We start from the raw sequence: 20,281 nt of genomic DNA, 5'->3' as shown, positions 1-20,281 counted from the left end.
TCAACAACACACAAGCATACAAGTGTGCGTATTTAAAAATAAAGCAGGAGCAAAACGAAGTTTGGTACTCACATTTTTATCATCAATCAAACCCATCGAAGTCCTCATCCTCTGTGTCTGAAATGAACAGCTGCGCTAAATCTTCATCAAACATGCCAGGTTCACTTTCTTCACCGTCAGAGTCACTTTCCGTGCCGTGCGGCTCCTCGGAAATGATGCCGGCTTTTGCGAAAGCTCGAACAACAGTGCCAGCAGACATGTTAGCCCAAGCATTTACAATCCATTGGCAAATTGTGGCGTAACTCGCCCGGCGCTGCCTTCCACTCTTGGTGAAACTGGTCTCCATCGGTCATCCATCGCTCCCAGGCCGCTCGCAGCCTTACTTTGAACGGGCGGTTCACACCGATGTCCAGCGGTTGGAGTTCCTTTGTCAGGCCTCCTGAATGACAGCAAGCTCACAGTTCATTTGTTTCACTAGTTTTTTCACATCGGCTGTGAGATGGGCACGCATAGAGTCACAGATTAAGAGCGATGGTGATGCGTGGAAAAAACCACCTGGTCTCCTTACATACACCTCCCTCAGCCACTCTTTCATCATTTCCTCATCCATCCAGCCCTTTTCATTTGCCTTAATGATGATTCCTGCTGGAAACTTCTCTTTAGGCAAAGTCTTTCTCTTAAAAATCACCATAGGCGGCAGTTTCTGTCCATTAGCATGGCAGCCAAGCACAACAGTGAAAGAAGACTTTTCGTGCCCCGTTGTGCGTATCGCTACCGTGCTGGTCCCCTTCTTCTCCACAGTGTGACTCACCGGGATGTCAAAAGTGAGCGGGACCTCGTCCATGTTTGTGATGTGGCTGGGCTGGATGTTTTTGTCGCCGATGTGTTTGCTGCAGTAGGAGCGGAAGATGGCCAGCTTTTCCTTATAATCCGCTGGAAGTTGCTGCGCTACCGTAGTCCTGTTCCGGATGGAAAAATGGCACCGTTTCATAAAACGAAAGCACCAAGACGGACCTCCTCGGAAATGTTCAATGTTCATCTCTTCAGCTAGTGAAACTGCTTTTAGCCGAATGGTGACCGTCGAAACGCTTCTCCCGCTCGTTCTTTGCTCGATGATCCACCGCTCGAGTCTTTCCTCCAACTCGGGCCACCTCGCCTTATGTCCACGGAAACTCAGCTGCGTTTTCTTGACCTGCCGGAGCTTGTTTTCTAGCTTCCTCCATTTGCGAACCATTGATTCGTTAATCTTAAATTCTCTCGCGGCTGCTCGATTTCCATGTTCCTCCGCATAGCTGATGGCCTTCAGTTTAAACTGTGCTTCATAAGCGTGTCTCTTTGCCATTTTCAGGGTTGTTAAAACAACGATGTTCCACATAATGCACATACCTGTCCTTTTATACAGGTATGTGCGATTGTCCCGGTATATACGATCAACGCCCACACTTCACCCTTTAGCGTTCTCATGGTGTTCTCTACTACGTCCTCCTTACAACACACAGGGCGCACTGCGCTATAGGGCGCGCCGTACTTTTTGAAGAAAATCTAAGGCTTTTAAGTGCGCCTTATGGTCGTGAAAATACGGTAATTATAATAAAGGTCAATCAAATGGACCAATATGGCAAGGCCATGATGATCCACTTGGTAAAATAAATCCGCTTGGCATCTTTCTTGGCCTTAAGACAACAATTCTGATGGCTAAAGATCCAAACGGGACACGAAAAAAAAAAAAAAAAAAAAAGAGAGTGCATCAAGAGATTTAGCATGGTGGTTAGTCTGCCAAGTAATTCTGGGAAGACTTTTTGATTTCTTTTATTTTTATTTTTTTGGTTACAAAATTGTAGGTCGCTGACAGAAGTCTGCTATTTTTCTTTTCTGTTTTTGTATTACTACTAAAAGGTTTTCTTCAGTCACACTTGTAAATGGCTCTAAGTGGGTGTATTATGTTCCGTTATCTTTTATTTTTGTTGCTGTTATGGTATCTCCAAAAGTTGATTCTGTTCATCTGGACGTACCGTTTTGTGGGAGAAACGTTTTCGTCACTCATCCAGGTGACTTCTTCAGTCTCAGCTGACTGCAGGTTTCCCCAAATCTTATAAACAGTAAAGGAAGGAACAATGGACTGGGAGGTCAGTTCCTTAATCATAATTATGCAAATTCTCATGACCAGAATTTGCATAATTTACTGTCTATAAGATTTGGGGAAACCTGCAGTCAGCTGAGACTGAAGAAGGATGACTGACGAAACGTTTCTCCCACAAAACGCTACGTCCTTTTGGAGATACCATTGCATATGTTAAGAAGCTGTGTTTTGTGAACCAAACAACAAATGAGATTAGCCCCAAACTTGTCGAGCAGCTGTGTATAAGGAATCTCTGTATATGATACATGCAGCAGCATTACACCAGCTGACTCCACTGCAAAGCTTGTTCACACTCCCTGGATCCTGTTGGTAGGTTATGACATATTTTACCCTGTGTGCTCGATCACAATGACTGGACTGTAACTGTTACCACATCTTTTCAATTTTTCACACTAAACAAAATAATAATGTACCCACCACACAAATACTGAGGGATGTGTAATGCAATTATAACACAGGCACACTCATGAAATCTCCAGTATCTCCAGTTGTGAAGAGAAAGTTGCTAGAAGGCAAAGAAACTCAAACTCAAGATATCTTTTTCATGCATACATGGACGATCCCCCCTCATCGCCCGATCCATCCTGCAGCAATGTGTGCAGGACAGATGTGACAGAGAGGAAAGACCGCCCAGGGCTTTCAGAGCTTTCTTTCTTTATACTTAAGCAAGTTTTCAAGGAGGTAGGAGTGGCATGTTCAGAATATAAAACATTTCCATAAAAGGAGAGACTGTTCGCTTGTCAGCTGAAACAGGAGATAACTTGGTATGTATAGAAATTCAGACATTCCCATAAAAGGAGAGAGAGAGAGAGAGAGAGAGAGCGACAGCTTGTCTGTTAAAACAGGAGGAAGTGTCGTATGTCACCACATTCCTCTACACATATGGCTTCAATCTCTCTTCCTGTGTTGGTTCCAATTCACAAGCTCTTCTTCCTTTAAATGAAGCTACAAATAAACATAACACAAACTAAAAAATCTTATATCACCAGTCATGAAGCAATTTTAGTTTACTATCATCATCAGGGAATTGTGCAGCGTTTAAAGCGATCATTGTAGCTGTGATATTCTGGATTAGGCTCTTGAAAAGATCAGGACAGAAGGACGTGGATAGGTGCCTTTATTGAACAGCAGGACATCACACACTAACTTGTTGTTTCTTAGCGGTGCAGAAACTACCCTTTTTTGTTGTTATATATTGGTCAACCAAGAACTAGCCCTGTAACAGGCACTTCTGTATTTTACCACTTGGGGGCAACAATTCACTCTATTACATTCCTCCCCTTTTAGATTTGTAATTGAAATAAGCAACCCTTTAAAGAATGTATTTCACTGCCCCCACCATAAAGAAATATTCTGTGGCCCTTACGAACAATGAATAAATGTAGCCATTACTTCCATTATTAACTCTTCACTTCTAAAATAACTGGCAGTAAATAGCTAAAACATAACTCTACATTTTCAAAGATTCAGTCTCTTTGGGGGAACTCTGCGTCTCTCTGGGTATCTGCGTTCCACAGATGGGCTTTGGGTGGTTTCTAGGGTGGATACTGGTGGTTCATCGGTTGTCTGTTTAGGTGGTTCAGGAGGTAAGGGGTGTGATGTTAAAATCCCAGGTGGACTTGGTGGTATCTCTGGAACAACACTGTCCATAATCACTTCTGGCCGTCCCTCTGAAACCGGTGAAAATATAACTGGGGGTTTCTCCACAGTCTGTCTCCATGGTAACAGGTGGTCCACATGTATTGTGCGTGTTCTCTGTCCCTCTTGTATCAGGTAAGTAACACTTCCCATTTTCTTCAGAACTGTTCCCTGAGTCCATTTTGTTTCCCCCCCCCCCTGAAGTTTCGGATACCCACAGCGTCTCCCTCCGAAAAAACACGAACAGGTTGGGTTTTGTAATCATGGTGTCGCTTCTGCTCAGACTGTTTCTGTTCAATGTGTCTGCTTAGTTCAGGTTTCAGCAGGCTGAAGCGAGTCCGGATCTGATGTTTCAGGAACAACTCTGCTGGTGTACGACCCGTCACAGTGTGCGGTGTACTGCGATACATGATAAGGAAGTTTGCCAAACGATGACTGAGTGGCAATGTGGCCTTACCATCTGCTTCCAGCACATTTTTCATCAGGGATCGTTTCAGGATTTGTACTGACCTCTCTGCTGCCCCCGTTTGATGCAGGATGATAGGCAGGAACAGCTGTGTGTCTGATCCCATTTAACTCCACGGTGTAGCTCCAGACCTTGCTGAGGATTGGATCCTTCATGGTTGCTCTCTCAATGTCTTTAGCTACTATTGGTAGCTCTTCCACATGTGAGAAATAGAAGATACTTCCCTCCTCGGCAATGTTTTCTGGCGTATTCCGAGGTAGACGTGACAATGCATCTGCATTAGCATGTTCAGCTGATCTTCTATATTCAATGTCATAGTTGTATGCCATTAGGATAAGAGCCCAGCGTTGCATTCTTAGTGCAGCGAGTGTTGGGACAGCTGACTTTGGCCCTAGTATAGCCAGCAGTGGCTTATGATCTGTTATGAGGGTGAATTTCCTTCCATACAGATATTTATGGAATTTCTTTACTCCAAAACTTATGGCAAGGGCCTCTTTTTCTATCTGGGCATACTTTTGCTCAGCTTCAGTTAATGTTCTTGATGCAAAAGCCACAGGCCTTTCCTCTCCATTTTCCATGACATGAGAGATGACTGCGCCCAATCCATAAGGTGATGCATTGCAGGCTAACTTCAATGGCAGATTTGTGCTGTAGTGCACCAACACTTTGTTCTGCAGCAGTAGACTTTTTGCATCCCTGAATGCTTTTGCACATTCCATGGTCCAAATCCATTTACGGTAGCATCTTTTCTCAACAGGTTATGCAAAGGCTGAAGAATGGTGGATGGATTTTCCAAAAATCGACTGTAGTAATTTAGAAGACCAAGAAAGGACTTCAGTTCAGTGACGTTTGTTGGTTCTGGTGCATTTGCTATGGCTGCTACCTTTTCCTCTAAAGGATGCAGACCATCCCTGTCAATACGATGTCCCAGGTACTCCACACTGCTCTGAAGAAAGTGGCACTTGGAAAGCTTCACTCTGACACCATGCTTCTCCAGACGTGTGAGTACTTCCTCCAACCTCTTCAAATGATCCCTTTCAGATGAAGCAGTGATGAGGATGTCATCCAAAAAGCAGGTGACATGCTCCATCCCCTGAAGGATTTGATCCATCACAGACTGGAAAAGAGCCGGAGCACTGGAAACACCATAGCTGAGGCGATTGTACTTATAGAGACCTTTGTGTGTGTTTAAGCATATTTGCACTGCAGAAGACATAATGTGGATTGCACAACACTGGACATTATATTCTTCATTTCCAGTTAATACTTGTACAACTGCTGTTATTGTGTATATATTTATTTATATTTCTTTATACATTCTTATATAGTTCTATATTGTGTATTTTGTTGTACAGTTATTTTATTTTCAACTTTAATTTATATATTTTATCTTATTCTTTCCCAGTTAAATTTACCCTTCATTCTAATTTGTGTTGTACAGTTATTTCCTTTTTAACCTTAATTTATATTTTATTCCTTCCTAGTAAAATTTACCCTTTTTAATTTTTCATATTTATTTCCTATCTTATTCATAGCCTTTTCCTTTTTTTGTTTTCTTTAGGCCACGAGCAGTTGTCCAAGCATTTCACTGCATATCGTACTGTGTATGACTGTGTACGTGACAAATAAAATTTGAATTTGAAATTTGATGCCCAGATACTTCTCTGATTCTTCATCTAACTGTAGCTGCTGATAGGCATGAGAAAGGTCAAGTTTACTGAAGGATGTTCCTCCAGCTAAAGTAGCAAACAAATCTTCAGTATTTGGAAGTGGATATCTTTCCTCTTCAACACACTGGTTGACACTGACTTTGTAAGATAAGATAAGATAAGATAACCTTTATTAGTCCCACACGTGGGAAATTTGTTTGTAGTCACCACATATCCTAATTGTTTTGTCTGCTTTTGGCACAGTAACAATAGGGGATGCCCACTCACTTTTCTCAACCTTTGAAATAACCTTCACCTTTTCCAATCTGTCCAGCTCCTTTTCCACAGCTTCTTTTAGTGCATAAGGAACTGGGCGAGCTTTACAGAAAATTGGTGCAGTGTTTGGTTTAGTGTGGATTCTAGCTTTAAATCTCTTTATGCAGCCTTGGTCATCCGAAAACACTGCCTGATGGCGCTGAATCACTTCTAGTACTCCTGGCTTTGCTTCTTTCTGCACCAGTACCTTGTGTACTGTGAAAATCTGTTTCCAGTTCAGCTGTAGTTTCTTTAACCAGTTTCGTCCAATCAGAGCTGGTCTGTCTCCCTGAACAACGATCAGTGGTAGGGTGATGTTTTGAGTCCCATACTGTACTGGTAACATAATATATCCACGCACAGCAATGTGTTGGCCTGAGAAGGACTTGAGCTTTAGCCCACTGGCTGGTTTTATAGGGAAATGAGTGAGATGTATCTGATAATACTTGTCTGATACTACCAACACTGCTGATCCTGTATCCAGCAGCATGGTGGTGTTCTTGCTCCCAAGCGCAACATCCACTGTGTATCCCTTCTCACTGGAGGTGATGGAGTACATTGAATAAACTCCAAAAAGTTCAGCTTCATCATTCCTACTTGAGCATTCATCCTCAGTTTCCAAATACTGAGTTTGCTGACTGAATTTTTTATTCCTGCAAGCACGTGCAATGTGTCCTATTTTTGCACAAACATGACACTTTTCACTCTTAAATTTGCACTCACGTGCTGAATGCTTTCCACCACAACGATAACATGGTTGCTTCATTCCTGTGTCTTTTTTAGGTCCCTTCCAGTTCTTTGGCTTGTTATTGCCCTCTTGCCTGTTCTGTCCTTTCCATCCTTTGTTGGAAAAAATTTGGAGCATTTGTCAAGGCATTTACATGGTGAGGGTCCTGGCGTCCTGAGAACTCCATCGTATTTTTCGAAGCGAGTTCCATGGATACGGCAATCTCACATGCACGTGGAAATGTAAGATCTTTTTCCGATAGTAGCTTGCGCTGCACAGCATCAGAACGCAGCCCACTAACAAAACGATCCCTCAGGGCCTCATCCAAATATTGTCCAAAATCACATGTGGCTGACAACTGCCTCAGGGCGACAACATAGTCAGAAACTGCCTCCCCTTCTTTCTGGTTACGTTTCTGAAAACGAAAACGCTCAGCTATCACCACTGGAGTCGGCTTATAATGCGCACTTAACGCTCCAGTCAGCGCTGCATATCCCATGGTACTCGGTACCCTCGGAGACACAAGATTCTTTAGCAGCCTGTATGTATCTGCTCCGATCACAGAGAGAAACGTGCACACTTTCTTCTCATCGGAAACATCATTTGCCAACATCCATTGCTCCAACCGCTCCAAATATGACTCAAAATCTTCCTTCGATTCATTATACTCTTCAACACAACCCACATGCATCGCCATGTTAGCTCACCAAAAGCTGTTTCGCTGCAGCCGTGAAGAAAACGTCTTGGTTTGTATTTTTCTTTACATGTGAACACAGCCCTTCTACAGCCTCTGTCACGCTGTGGAAATCTTTAGAATCCTTGTCGCCAGTTGTGATATTCTGGATTAGGCTCTTGAAAAGATCAGGACAGAAGGACGTGGATAGGTGCCTTTATTGAACAGCAGGACATCACACACTAACTTGTTGTTTCTTAGCGGTGCAGAAACTACCCTTTTTTGTTGTTATATATTGGTCAACCAAGAACTAGCCCTGTAACAGGCACTTCTGTATTTTACCACTGGGGGGGCAACAATTCACTCTATTACAGTAGCGGTCACTCAGAGAGGCAGCTGTGCTGTGTTTGATGGTTTCTCTTTACAATACTTTGCAAATGCATCCTCAGCCTTCAGCATTCACTTCTGCAGGTATGAGAGCATCGTGGACATCACACGAAGGTGTGGAGTCTAGATAAACAGTCTGACTGGTAAGCCTTGATAGTTTAAAAACTAGTAAAATCACTGCCTGACTTCAGATCGGGAAGTGCTCTGTTGTATTCGGTCTCTGCTTTGGGATCTCTACAAAACACCAGGACTGTGAGATGGCCTAACTCTCTGTGTACCTGCACAGTAAGCTCCCCTGGGTCTCTGGGTTTTCAAGTTCTCTCAAATGTAACCTGCTCAGTGCATGTGCACAGCATCTTTTACCACGGAGATACAAGTTTTCTCACTAAACAGAGTTCAGGCTCCTGCTCACAGGAGGTTTGTTGGACTGCTTACTGAGACTACCCTGCCCTGAGGTGAGGCAGGTGAACTCTGCTCAGTGAAGCTTGTGACAGTGAGGAGGAAGCAGCTGCTTAACATCAAACCAATTAGGAGTTAGAGGAGGGATTAGAGGCAGCAGCTGATCTGCTGATAATGAGCTCAGGAGGCTTTAGGATGACGAGCTGCCGCACGCTCGCATTCACACCTCCATACATCCTGCAGGAAATACTCACTTGGTCTGTGTGAATATTGTGCAGTGTTTGATGGTGGACTCCTCTGCTCCCTCAGTAACATGGACTGTCCCCCCTTGCAGCTCAGCATTATGGGCCTGAAACCAGTAGATGTTGTTTTTTCACGAGTAAAGCTCTGAATCTGAGTCTGAACTGCAGCTGCTTCTTATTGAATCCTGACCCTCAGTGTCTGTTTGAATTCTCAGAGTTGCTAAAATGCCTTTCATGCCGGTGAAGTTCAACCTGCAGAAGCGGGTCAAGCTGGCTCAGGGTCTATGGATGCTCTACTGGTTTTCAGTCATCGCAGGGATCCTCATCTTCAGCCTCGGCATCTTCTTCAAGATTGAGCTGCGGAAGAGAAGTGAGATGATGGACAACAACGAGAGCCACCTGGTGCCCAACTTGCTGATCCTGGTGGGATTGCTGGCTTGCGGCCTTAATGCCTTTGGAGGGAAGGTGTGCCATGACTCTCTGGATCCCATCAAGTTCTCCAAATGGAAGCCGATGTTGAAGACATATTTGCTGCTGTGCTGCGGCTTCAACGTGTTGCTGGTACTCGTGTCGCTGCTCTGCTTCCTTATGCAGTTCTCCGTATACCTGACACTGGCCGAGGGCCTGAGTTACGCCATCCGGTTTTACAAGGACACGGACACTCCAGGGCGCTGCTTCATGAAGAGGACGCTGGACATGACGCAGATCGAGTTCCACTGCTGCGGGAACAACAATTTCAGGGATTGGTTTGAGGTTCAGTGGATCAGCAACCGCTACCTGGACATGAGCAACGATGTGGTCAAAGAGTGAGTATCTGAGCGGGGTGGCCGGTCACGTGGAGCCATTATTGAAAAGTTATCGATGTTGTTGGATAATGTATCTGCTGTTTAAGAATTTACACACAGAGCTGGCACCTGATTCTATTAGATGAATCCATAATTATTCTATAGAAATTGTCCATCTGAATATTCCTCTATATTTTAATCAAACTCATCAATTTTTAACAAAGCAGCAGCCTCGGGAAAAGTGTCTCTGGGATCACGACACAAGTCTGATCAGCAGCTCCTCGTTGAACTGAGCACCTCAGATATTTCTAAATTAAATTTCTCAGGTTTTATTCATTAGTTTCTCAGATGAATTAAACATTGGGCTCAGCAGAGGATCAGAGAGGTCTTAAGGAGGTAAAAGTCAACGTTTAGGAGCTTCGTGCGGGGCGTCTCCTCTGAGACTCTAATCTGTCACTTGATCCTTAAACACAGCAAAGCGGACATTAAAGAAACAGCTTCTGATCAGAAATGAACACGTCTGATTGGCTGCAGCTCTGAAATAGTGGCAAACCTGTAACTATTTTGTTTTCTGTTCTAATGTGTTTAAAAGAGATTATTTTTTTCTCTCTAATATAATTGATCCAACTTAAAGCCATACCCACAGCTTGTACCAATTAACAAGTTAAATAACATACTGCATCTGACAAAGTGAAAACTTTACATGTCGCTGTTCTTCATATTTGAACGAAGCAGTCTTATTCTCCATCAGTGTCTCTGCTGAGTTGAATTGTGGGATATAAATTATATTGTATGCTCTTGCCATAAGAAGGTTTCCGATTGACTAAAACGTCTAATGGACTATTTTGTACTCTACTCTACTTTTCTCACTTTGAGTCTAAAACTGCAACGTTTAATGATGATTTTTATCAGATAATTTGATCACATCTGGTAGTACCATCCATAGACAAATTTACCAATATTTTTAACATATTGGTTAAATTTGACATCACCCTCCAAGATAATCTAACAAGTTTAAACGTGACAGGAAAAGGGAGAGTTTATTTTCTTCTTAATGACCTTCCTCCAAAAGGGCAAACCAGTTTTCAGATTTGGAGAGCAGATAAATCATCCAGAGGTGCAGACTGTAGTGAGTTTCACTGTTGTCATGAAACATTTGCGTGGCTTTACTTCCACTTAAATTGAGCGGAAGGCTGCCATAAGAGACATTTCCTCTGCAGCATTCAGTGCCTGGTCCTCAACAGTTTTCCATCACAGTGAATAATCTTATTAAAGCAGAGTGCAGCTGTATGCTGACGGTCCTCTCAGTTATGGCTCTGATGTTCTGCTCAGTTATGATTCTTTTGAAATTCTTACTTTCCATGCAAACAGCCTTGCCTTGCAAACATAACTGTTATGGAGGCCTTCCTCCACAGTGGCCAGTGAGTGTTTCACCTCCACATGGTTCTTGCTCATAGGGTTGCCCTCTCTGAAAGTTCAGGAACTCAGGAAAATTGGTCGACTTCTTGCCGTATTTTATTGATCTTTGGTTTAGTCTCTGTAGTAACGTATAGTTCCTATTAGCTTACTTTTGTCTTGAGTCACCTGTGCTGCAACCGTTCATTCATTTCAGCATAGATTTAACTAACCCATTTCCAGAGCAATGGGGGGGTCGTCGCTAATCTCTCCTCAGTCCCCAGGCTGGCTTTGTTTGACCTCTGACCTGTGTTTGGCCTGCAGTCGAGTCCTCAGTAACGTGGAGGGGAAGTATCTGATGGACAGCGTCCCATTCAGCTGCTGTAACCCCGGGTCCCCCCGGCCCTGCATCCAGCACCACCTGACCAATAACTCTGCTCATTACGACTATGACCACCGCACAGAGGAGCTCAACATCTGGACCCGGGGCTGCCTTGAGGCCCTCTTCTCCTATTACAGCAGCCTGATGAGCAGCATTGGTGTTTTTGTCCTCTTTGCCATCATCCTGGAGGTAAGACCCCACCCACATTCCACTGCAGCCAAACAGACATCTCTTTGATTCAGATGTTCAGCTTAGAAAATCTGAAGCTGCAACATAACGACTAAAATTGAATGGAAACAGCTAGCCTGGTCCTGTGACATACTCCATCTGCAAATGTCTGAGAAGCTGTGATGGCGCGTGAGACCCAGAAATAAAAAGCGTTGCTCTACAGTTTATTAGCAGTTTCCAGCTGCTCTTCTGCTCATCTAACATATCAAATCTAGTCTGACAAATTATTTCAATAAGCAGCCAATGAAAGGCTGAAACCTAACCTAAGCATATCTTCTGTTGTTTTAATGTCAAACTTGTCAGTGCATCTCAGATTTGTTAGTTTCACTTTATTTACCTTCTGCTCTAATGAAAGCTTCACATTGTACAGGAGAAACCGGGCATGTGGCTGTTCTAAAGCCGGGTGCTTTGTTTGAAAAAGCAATGGAAAAAAAATCAGTGAATGTGTGTTTGGTGCTGTTTTTAACTCATTTGTTCAAAGTGAACAGGCTTAAGTCTTTGACTTTCTCTCTCGGGTGAATCCAGGCTCCAAGTTCTCTTCCTAATCTTGTGATTTAGAACGAGATCATTGCAGCAGCACCCCTGCAGTAAATTCAGCGGAGTGAGCAGGTTAACAGAATAACTGATTGGTGTGGGATTAGCATTAGTACTGATGTTCCTGAGCGGCTGCTGTATCACGACACGGCACACACCATTTAAAAAGGCCGTTTTTGTTTAAATTCTCTGTGCGACTCCAACTGCATCATGAAAACGCACACATTCTCTGCATGACTGTTTCTGTTGTGGCTGTGACTGTGTGATTTCTGTTGTGCTCATACGTGACTCAGGACCTGAGGTGGATCATCTGGTGAAATGTCACATTAAGTGGTGGTCAGGCTCACTGAGGATAAGGAGCTATTTCTGGGGGGTTAATCTGTCCACAGAAACAGCAGGTTGCATTCTGGGAAAATAAGGATGAGGGACACTTCCCGAGAGGGAGAAGTGAGTTGGAATCTGGGTCAAAACAACATGTTTGACCTGAAAGGCTTAAGTTAAAAAAACAACATCCTGAACTCAGTTTTTCCTCACTCCTCAGTTTAAAGGGCGAGCCTCGGGGTTCAGTACCAGGCTCTCTGTAGTTTGCAATTCGGTCTATGATCTTAATAAAGCAGAGTGTGACTGTATGCTCATGATATTGCCATTTGCCACTCGGAGGCTCTCACGCTGTTCTCTGAACAAAGCAAACAATAATGTGTAATTGTCGTTAGGGTGCTGCTAAAGAAAATAAAAGGGCCCAAAATTGTACTGAAGCCTTCTAACAGAAAATTTCACATTTCTTTTGACAGAGTCGGTTAAATGAGCACAAAACAAAACTACTAATACCAACTAAAAATGACCACAAACAACATTCCTGTCACCACAATGTTCTCTGGGGGGACTGTAGGGATTTAAAACTCGGTCAGAACCAGAGATTCACCTTAAAATGATGAGGTCATAAAATATTACATGTACTTGGCTGGATGGGTTTTTCCTGGATTTGCCATAAATGTGAGCTGTGTGTGTCTATGTCAGTCTGTGGACATGGCAGGGCTGAAGTACTTGAGCACAGCGCTTGAGACGATGGCAGAGCCGGAGAACCCCGAGTGTGAGAGTGAGGGCTGGCTGCTCGAGAAGGGCGTCAAGGAGACGTTCAGCGATCTGCTCACCAAATTGAAGACCCTTGGGAGGACCAACCAGGTGGAAGGCGGAGATGCTCCAGAGGCCAACACCTGATAGCCAAACCCACCACAGAGGACTGATGTCTCCCCTTCTCTTCACCCCCCTCAAATGCCATCTCTCTCCCCCCATAAGAGGGAGAAAAGAACTGTATATAAGCCACACATGCACATTAATGTGAACATTTGAAGTTCCTGTGAATGTCGATATTTTCTGTAAATATGTTAAACAGAGTTTATTTTTAAAAAAGAGGAACGTGCTCCTGTAATTAAAACATCATCACCCCTTTCAGAGTAGCAGTTCCTGTCAGGCGGTGGTTAGACCATCAGACAGCATCGGGTCCCAGTGAGTCTATTCCCACCAATGTGTCTGAGTGTTGCAGTTCCGTGTTTGTCCAGCAGGGAGCACACAGCCAAGACAGCACGGATCCATCGACGTCATCATTAGTGTAAAAAGATCAACCTAGTTATTATTTCTTACATCCAGATGTTTGAATGTGTGTCATTTCTGCTGGCTTTCTCCAGCAATCACTGGAGACTTTAACATGAGAGAACAAACCACTAAGCAGCACACAACGTACCAGTGCTGCCATCTGTGAGAGCAGGCAGCAATGACAGAGGTTCATACACAGCAGCATGACTCCTGTATAAAACTGTCAGTACAGAGGCTCAGATGGTGTTCACACAGCTGTACTTATTGCCTGTATACGAAACATGCACATGCAGGTGTATATACAGGTGTAAAGTTAATGTAACTGATGTAGGACTAACAGAAACGGCACATCTTACATTATTATAAAGGCCGGTGTGCACAGGTGTATACAGAGCTAAGCACATAAACTACAGGTATAAAAATGATCATTTGTCAGTTTGATGTGGTCGTTATTTTTCTTTTTTTTTTTAAATGTCAACATCTTATCAAGTCTTTGTTGATAAATGGCTACCGAATGCTTCACCTTAACACAAGTTAAGTGTGTTTCTGCTTGGGTCTGTTCATTATGCACTGAGCAGGTGAGTTAACAGCACTGACTGTCTCTGCAGTTTAAAAAATTTAATACCCCTCACTGACGAAATGCTCCTAGTGTGATTTCAAACCGCACAACGAATGGAGCAAAGCTGTGTCCAACACATGCCGTCACAGATGGGTTATTCCTGCAGGTGTGGGTGACATGTCCAGAAAGAACACCCGGCAGACTGAATTCAGGTTGAAAAATGGGCTGTGGCAATCGTGTGATTGGTTATGAGGCGTTTCTTTTATTGCTTTCTTTCTCTGTAAGGTCTGAAACCTGTGATTATTTAAGGGACAGGAAAGAGAGAGAGAAATCTGCTCTCAGATTTGTAGTTAAAGCCAAGTCCACTGCATAGAGCATCATATGTTTCTGTTTCTTTGGAGAGAGTGATGTCTTCAGTCAGTTGTTGTGGGTTGGTTGGAGCTTCTAGTTCTGTGTATGATAAAACCTATAAAGAGATTGTGACTGAAACCAAGCTGTCTGACTCATCTTTTATCAAACACAGCTTTGGAACACGTAACATAAAAATATATTTATATATTATTAGATATCTATAACTACTGTGAGAAAACCTTCAGCTTTGGTCTTTATTGTGCTGTCTTAGGTGTTCAGGTGTGAAATACTTTAGTGTTTTACAGCTTATATTAAATTCACATTACATTTTTGTAAGTACATCTTTAGCAGTATGTCTGTGAAGGTTCTCAGTCATCCAGGCCATCGTAGTCTAAGGAGCTTGGAAAGAAAAGCGTCTGGACTTCTTTAAGTTGCTTGAAGACGTTTCACCTCTCATCCGAGAAGCTTCTTCTGTTCAACTGAAGAAGCTTTTCTTTCCAAGCTATCTTTAGCAGTACATTTTACAGGGTTTTTTTTTGGTGTTTTTCTTGCAGTATTTATTGTGCTTTATTAAAAAAAAGTGTCATTTAAAGTTCCTTGGGATGTTATTACAGTGTTTTGTTTTACTTTTTTGGTCTTATCACTAGTACCATCGCTTTTATTGTGATATTTTTACAGTTTTCTTTTATAGTTTTTTGGGGGGAGTTTCTTGCAGTATTTTTCCAGTGTTATACATCATTGTGTGACATGTGCAGTTCATTACCTCACCTGAGCAGATAAATGGTTAATCAGCTCACAGGGAGATTAACTCTGTTTATATCAGCTAAAGGTCAAAGACAGTGACCGTGACGCAGAGAGGAACCTGGGGGGTCCAGAGATGGAGCCAAGTCCAAGTCCTTTAAAGGACACTGTAGACATCGTGAAGCAATACGAACACAAACCTACCCCGCACTAGCTGACTGCAGACAGTGTAAATGGACTGGACTCTGCCTCGAATCTTCCGCCTTTTTAAAATGTACATTGGTCAGTGCATGGTGTAACCAAAACCTGAAAACCTGCACACCAGTACCTTTGCCACAGACTGGTTGTAACTAATGTTTATCGTGTTGGACCAGTATTACCAGCTACTGAAGAACAGGAGGGTCAGCTGACGGTCGAGAACTGGGGAAGATGAGGATCCACTCAGAGGTTAGAGATTAAAGCAAAGCTGAGGAAGCGATTTAAACTTTGATCCTTTTAATGCAGCACGCAATGCTTTAACCCAGTGGGAGGTTAACGAGAATACAGGTGATGCTAACTCTGTTCCAAAGTACAGTGCCTCAGTCTGAGCATGATTAGAGAAACAGAAAAAAATGGAGACTTCGTACAAAAGTGTAAAAACGAACATTAATGAGAGACAATAAAGGAGTTCAACATGAATGAAATATTCTAAAGTGGAGAGATGTGAAGACCTGATGATTAGTTTTGGTTAAGACAGAAGTTTCTGTTTTACACATTTGTGGCGGGGCGTGGTCAGTGGCGCGGCTGCAGCGAGGTGAACACACCTGAACGACATCTGCAATCACGCCTCACCTGCATAAAAGGAAGAACTGGGTCCGGTCTGAGGGTTGTTGTTGGTGTTGTTGGTGATGTGCTCGGCTATGAGCTGAAAAGCTGCAGCTGTGTGTGTAAAGAACAGCAACCAGAAATAATGAGATAGCCTTTATTTGTCAGTTGCAGGTCTTTTGCCCACAACCGAGCTGACAGACCTTGCCGACCGTACATACAATACAAACATCACATTGGGGAGACAGGTCAGGCTAGGTAGCGAGGAAAAAAACATCAAAATGTGTAACACAAAAGGATAATACAGGAATGCACAGATATCAACACATCATAGCACAATAAACACAGACAGCAACATGGGAAAGAGTTCCAGTGTGTACATCTGATCTGGGACCGCTGCAATCTTTCAACTGCGCCTCCAACTGACCCGATGTCCACATCAGAGGGGAGGTAAGCGTTGGAGGTGGCGTTGGATCCGGGGTAGGGAGGGTGATACGTCGGTGAGTGCTTATCAGTATCAGTATGTGTGTGCGTGTCCATAGTTCAGCTGAGACAGTGTCCTTCGCCCTGCCAGGCTAAGTAAACAGTCTTCCAGCCAACCCTGGCGGCCTTGTAGGGAATGGGAACCCATATGGAAAAGAAATTGTAAAAACTTATATGTGATTACTCATGAAAGTGGCCACTTTCTCATTACTTTCATACATTGTTTTAGTAAGTATCCAAAACATACAAGTTTCATCATATAATTTTTCAAGGGATCTTATATCTGTTTTCACTCTTATATGCTTTTCATACAAGTTTCACACAAGACAGATACAAACTTTATAAGATTTATATATATCTTTTCCATATGGAAAGGAACAGACTCAACACAGTCGTTATCAGGGAGTTTTTGTTCAGCTCCAGCCTTGAGCCCACAGCTGGCGCCGAAGGGGTAACCGCATTATGATGGTGATTTTTCTTTTGCAACAACTCATGAGAATTTCAAGCTGTTCACTCCGACACTGGTCTCTCAATCTCCCGTTAGATAGCCGCGAGTTTCTCCATGATGTTATTAACCTTCAGTTCCGTGGTGTTGTCATTCTTTTGCTCAAAAGGCAGATTCTGAGACCTCACAACCGCAGTCAGCTGTTCCAAGATGTAATCCAACTTCCGCGCAGAGGTGTTGTTCCGGGTGGACTTTTCCTTGATGTAATCCAATATACACTCAGAGGTCTTATTCTGAGCATTCACTGCAGCTGTAAGCGCCTCCAAGCGCTTAACCATGCTGCACTCAGTGAGCCCTTTCTGAGAAGTCGCGCCTCATCCCATCGTTCCAATCCCAGTGGGCAGCCTTGGGGGGGTTTGAAGAGCCGGTTCCGCTTTCTTAATTCTCCAATAAGCCAGGGCCAAGCCAGCTCCGATCAGCAAGAACCCTGTTATCATGGTTCCGAATAGGTAGATATCTTCAGCGTCCTCGATCCACAGTCCCGCCAGGCACACGATCCTCCAGTTCTGCCACCCGTCCATCGTGTACCCGGCAGGGAAAGTCCCTCCAGGGCACTCGGGAAAGCATGGAGACGTGGTCAGGTCTGCTGTGGATTTCTTCCAACGTTATATGTTGGATTCATGAGGTTTGGGGCATGGCAACCCAGTACCGGGCAAGCCAGGGAAGGTGCTGGCCCAAAGTGTAGCCAAGCTCGTGACCACCTCCACCCTGACCACCACCTCTTCAACATCCTGGCTTCTGGAGAAAGCTTCAGATCCATCAGGTGCAAAACCAACAGACTAAAGAACAGCTTCTTCCCGTGGGCTGTCAGAACTCTTTTTTTTTTTCTTTTTTTTTGCCTGTCCCATTTGGTTCTTTAGCCGTCAGAATTGTTGTCTGAAGACCAACAAGGAGACCCAATGGATTTACCACCGGGAGTGAGCTGGTACATACCTGAGCGCCCAGCCCCGGACACCAAGAACCACCAATGCACCGACCCCTGAGGGCATCAGTCACCGGCAGGGAGTGTGGTGAGGGGAGATAGGCCTTGGAGGGCCTAGAAGTTCCCAGAGAGGTGGAGTCTAAGACCCGACCTGACATATAGACACAGACAAACAGGCACACACAGACACAAACATGCATTCCCACCCTCATGCACACATATACAAACACTCAGCACTCACCCAACGTAAGGATTGACATAAATGGACATATACACACAATCACACTCCCCAAACATACTCTATACCCCAGGTCCAGAACCCAGACCCAAGAGATGTTACCCTTCCCCCCGGGGTGGAGGCAAGCAGACCGTCCCAGGCTCCGCAGCAGCAGGGAGGCCAATCGGACAGCCAACATCTCCTCCCAGCCCCCCCCGCCCCGATGGCTAGCAGAGAACGGGGGTGTGTGTGAAGACCCCATACCTCCCTCCTCCCGCTCATGTGTAGTGTTGCTGCGTGTTGTTCTAAAGTGCATTTAAAACAAGGGAGAGCATGGTGCTGCTGCCAGAGAGCAGCAGGTGTTAGCACGGCCCCTCCCGAGAACCCTCAATGTCTACATGGATTTAAAATTGAGAGGTGGGCACCGGTGCCAGAGGTAGGTTTGAGTACACAGACCGTCCACTGGACGCCGTTAACGTGCCCACCCTCAAGGCCCTACATATATATGTGTGTTATGAGAGTGTAAGTAATGTGGATGTCTAAGTTGTGAGATAAAATTGAGGCACAGGTGGACAGAAGGGGACAGAGGGGGGGGGGGGGAATGTCTCCCCTGCACCCTGGTGACACACCCGCACCCCAAGGCCCTACCTGTGTGGGTGAGTGTGGTGGAGCGGGAAGAGGGAGGTAGCCAGGGATGGGGAGGAAAACGAGGGAGGATGCCCCTCCCTAGGGCCAGCTCCCCCGCTGACCCCAGTAGGCACCCTCGTCCTCTGGTGCCCACCAAGGCAAGGGAGCCCAGGTCCATCCACACCGGGGCCTACAGTAGCAGCACTGCAGAGCCCCACAGGACCCGGGGCAGCCCACCCTACCCCACCGCAGAGGAAACTGTACCCACCCCAACATTCAATCATCTCAGAACTCTTAATGCAAGAGTGTGAGCAGACCTCTCCCATACAGTCATACAGCCACTCTGTCGCTGCTATTTATTATGCTCCCATTTTTTTTTCTCCTATGCAATATTTCAGCAGATGTGCAGATGATCCATGTCCTTAATGACCTTCCACCCTTATTTATTATTTATTATATTTTATTACGATGCCCTTGTAATGCTTGTTTTTCTTTTTCTTTTTTTGTATATTGTTTTCTTTACTTTCAGACCTTTGTGATCTTGCTGCCTAACTTCACAGTGCAAGCAACTGTATAATGATAATAAAAGTTCTAGGTTCTTTATGCATTTTAAGTTAATTTTATGTTTTTAAGCTACAATAAATAAGCAACTTCATGTTTAAAAAATCAGATTGTAATGTTTAGATTGTTGGTTTTAAAACAAACATTGGTGGAAACAATGTTCAATCTATTTACAGTTGACGATATTTTAAGTTACACGCCACACTCGGTAGAGGGCAGCATGTTTTCCTTTCTCAGTGGGTGGTAGAGATTTGGAGATGGATGCAGCAAAGTTTTCCAGCTGTGGGTAAAGAGTGTGAGTGTCATTGCTCCCTTCACGTTAATGCAGCCATTGAGGTATGCAATTAGCATTTTATGTGTTGCTAGAAAAATAAGATGTTTTTTTGTGACAGAGCTGTTTATATGTTAGTCACAGAATGTGTCAACATTTTGTAAAGGTCAAAATGTGAATGTTTATGTTGTTGAATAATATGCTTTATGAGAACGCCTTACTGTAAAAAATTGATTATTTTATGTTGTTTTGTACATCATGGCATCATTGGTAGCACCTGTGTCCAACAACCTGGAGAGAGTTACGTCGTGACAGAAACATATTCTGCTAGACTGCTGTTCAAGTATGTTGAAGACTTAAAGGCCATCCAGGCCCTTAACCTCTTCAATTTTAATGAGAAAAAGACTGAAGTGATGATGTTTGCAGGTATCACTCTGACACCCTTGTTGATATCTGTTCCTTGGCCCAGTACATCAGGCTGACTATTACAAACCAGTGTGGAAAAATTATTTTATTTCCAGTTGAGGCAGCTGGCCAAAATAAAGCCAGTTCTTTCCAGGCAGCACTTTGAGAGTGTAATCCACACCTTTGTTACCATTCTGCTGGACTACTGGAATGAACTTTGCTTGAGGGCTGGTGCTTCTTCAGTGGCTCATCTTCAGTTAGTACAGAATGCTGCTGCATGTC

General features: G+C 44.0%; 1 protein-coding gene across 1 annotated transcript; it reads left to right on the top strand.

Moving 5' to 3' along the window:
- Nucleotides 1-8,577: 8,577 nt before the first annotated feature.
- Nucleotides 8,578-14,601, top strand: prph2b (peripherin 2b (retinal degeneration, slow)). The gene is made up of 3 exons (XM_082557534.1): nucleotides 8,578-9,442; nucleotides 11,141-11,387; nucleotides 12,978-14,601. Exons 1-3 carry the CDS (start codon nucleotides 8,862-8,864, stop codon nucleotides 13,176-13,178), a joined length of 1,029 nt encoding a protein of 342 aa, XP_082413660.1. The 5' UTR covers nucleotides 8,578-8,861; the 3' UTR covers nucleotides 13,179-14,601.
- Nucleotides 14,602-20,281: the final 5,680 nt, after the last annotated feature.

Source organism: Aulonocara stuartgranti (genome assembly GCF_965226115.1).
Source record: "Aulonocara stuartgranti genome assembly, chromosome: 13".
NCBI lineage: Eukaryota > Metazoa > Chordata > Actinopteri > Cichliformes > Cichlidae > Aulonocara > Aulonocara stuartgranti.
Note: the sequence above shows the minus strand (reverse complement) of the source record. Positions and strands in the feature narration are given on the sequence as shown.

What these genes read in the sequence shown, in the direction of transcription:
- prph2b (XM_082557534.1), top strand. Translation starts at nt 8,862, where the DNA reads ATGCCTTTCATGCCGGTGAAGTTCAACCTGCAGAAGCGGGTCAAGCTG. An exon ending in AGCAACGATGTGGTCAAAGA is followed by an intron (nt 9,443 to 11,140) that starts GTGAGTATCTGA and finishes TTTGGCCTGCAG; the next exon opens with TCGAGTCCTCAGTAACGTGG. An exon ending in TCTTTGCCATCATCCTGGAG is followed by an intron (nt 11,388 to 12,977) that starts GTAAGACCCCAC and finishes TGTCTATGTCAG; the next exon opens with TCTGTGGACATGGCAGGGCT.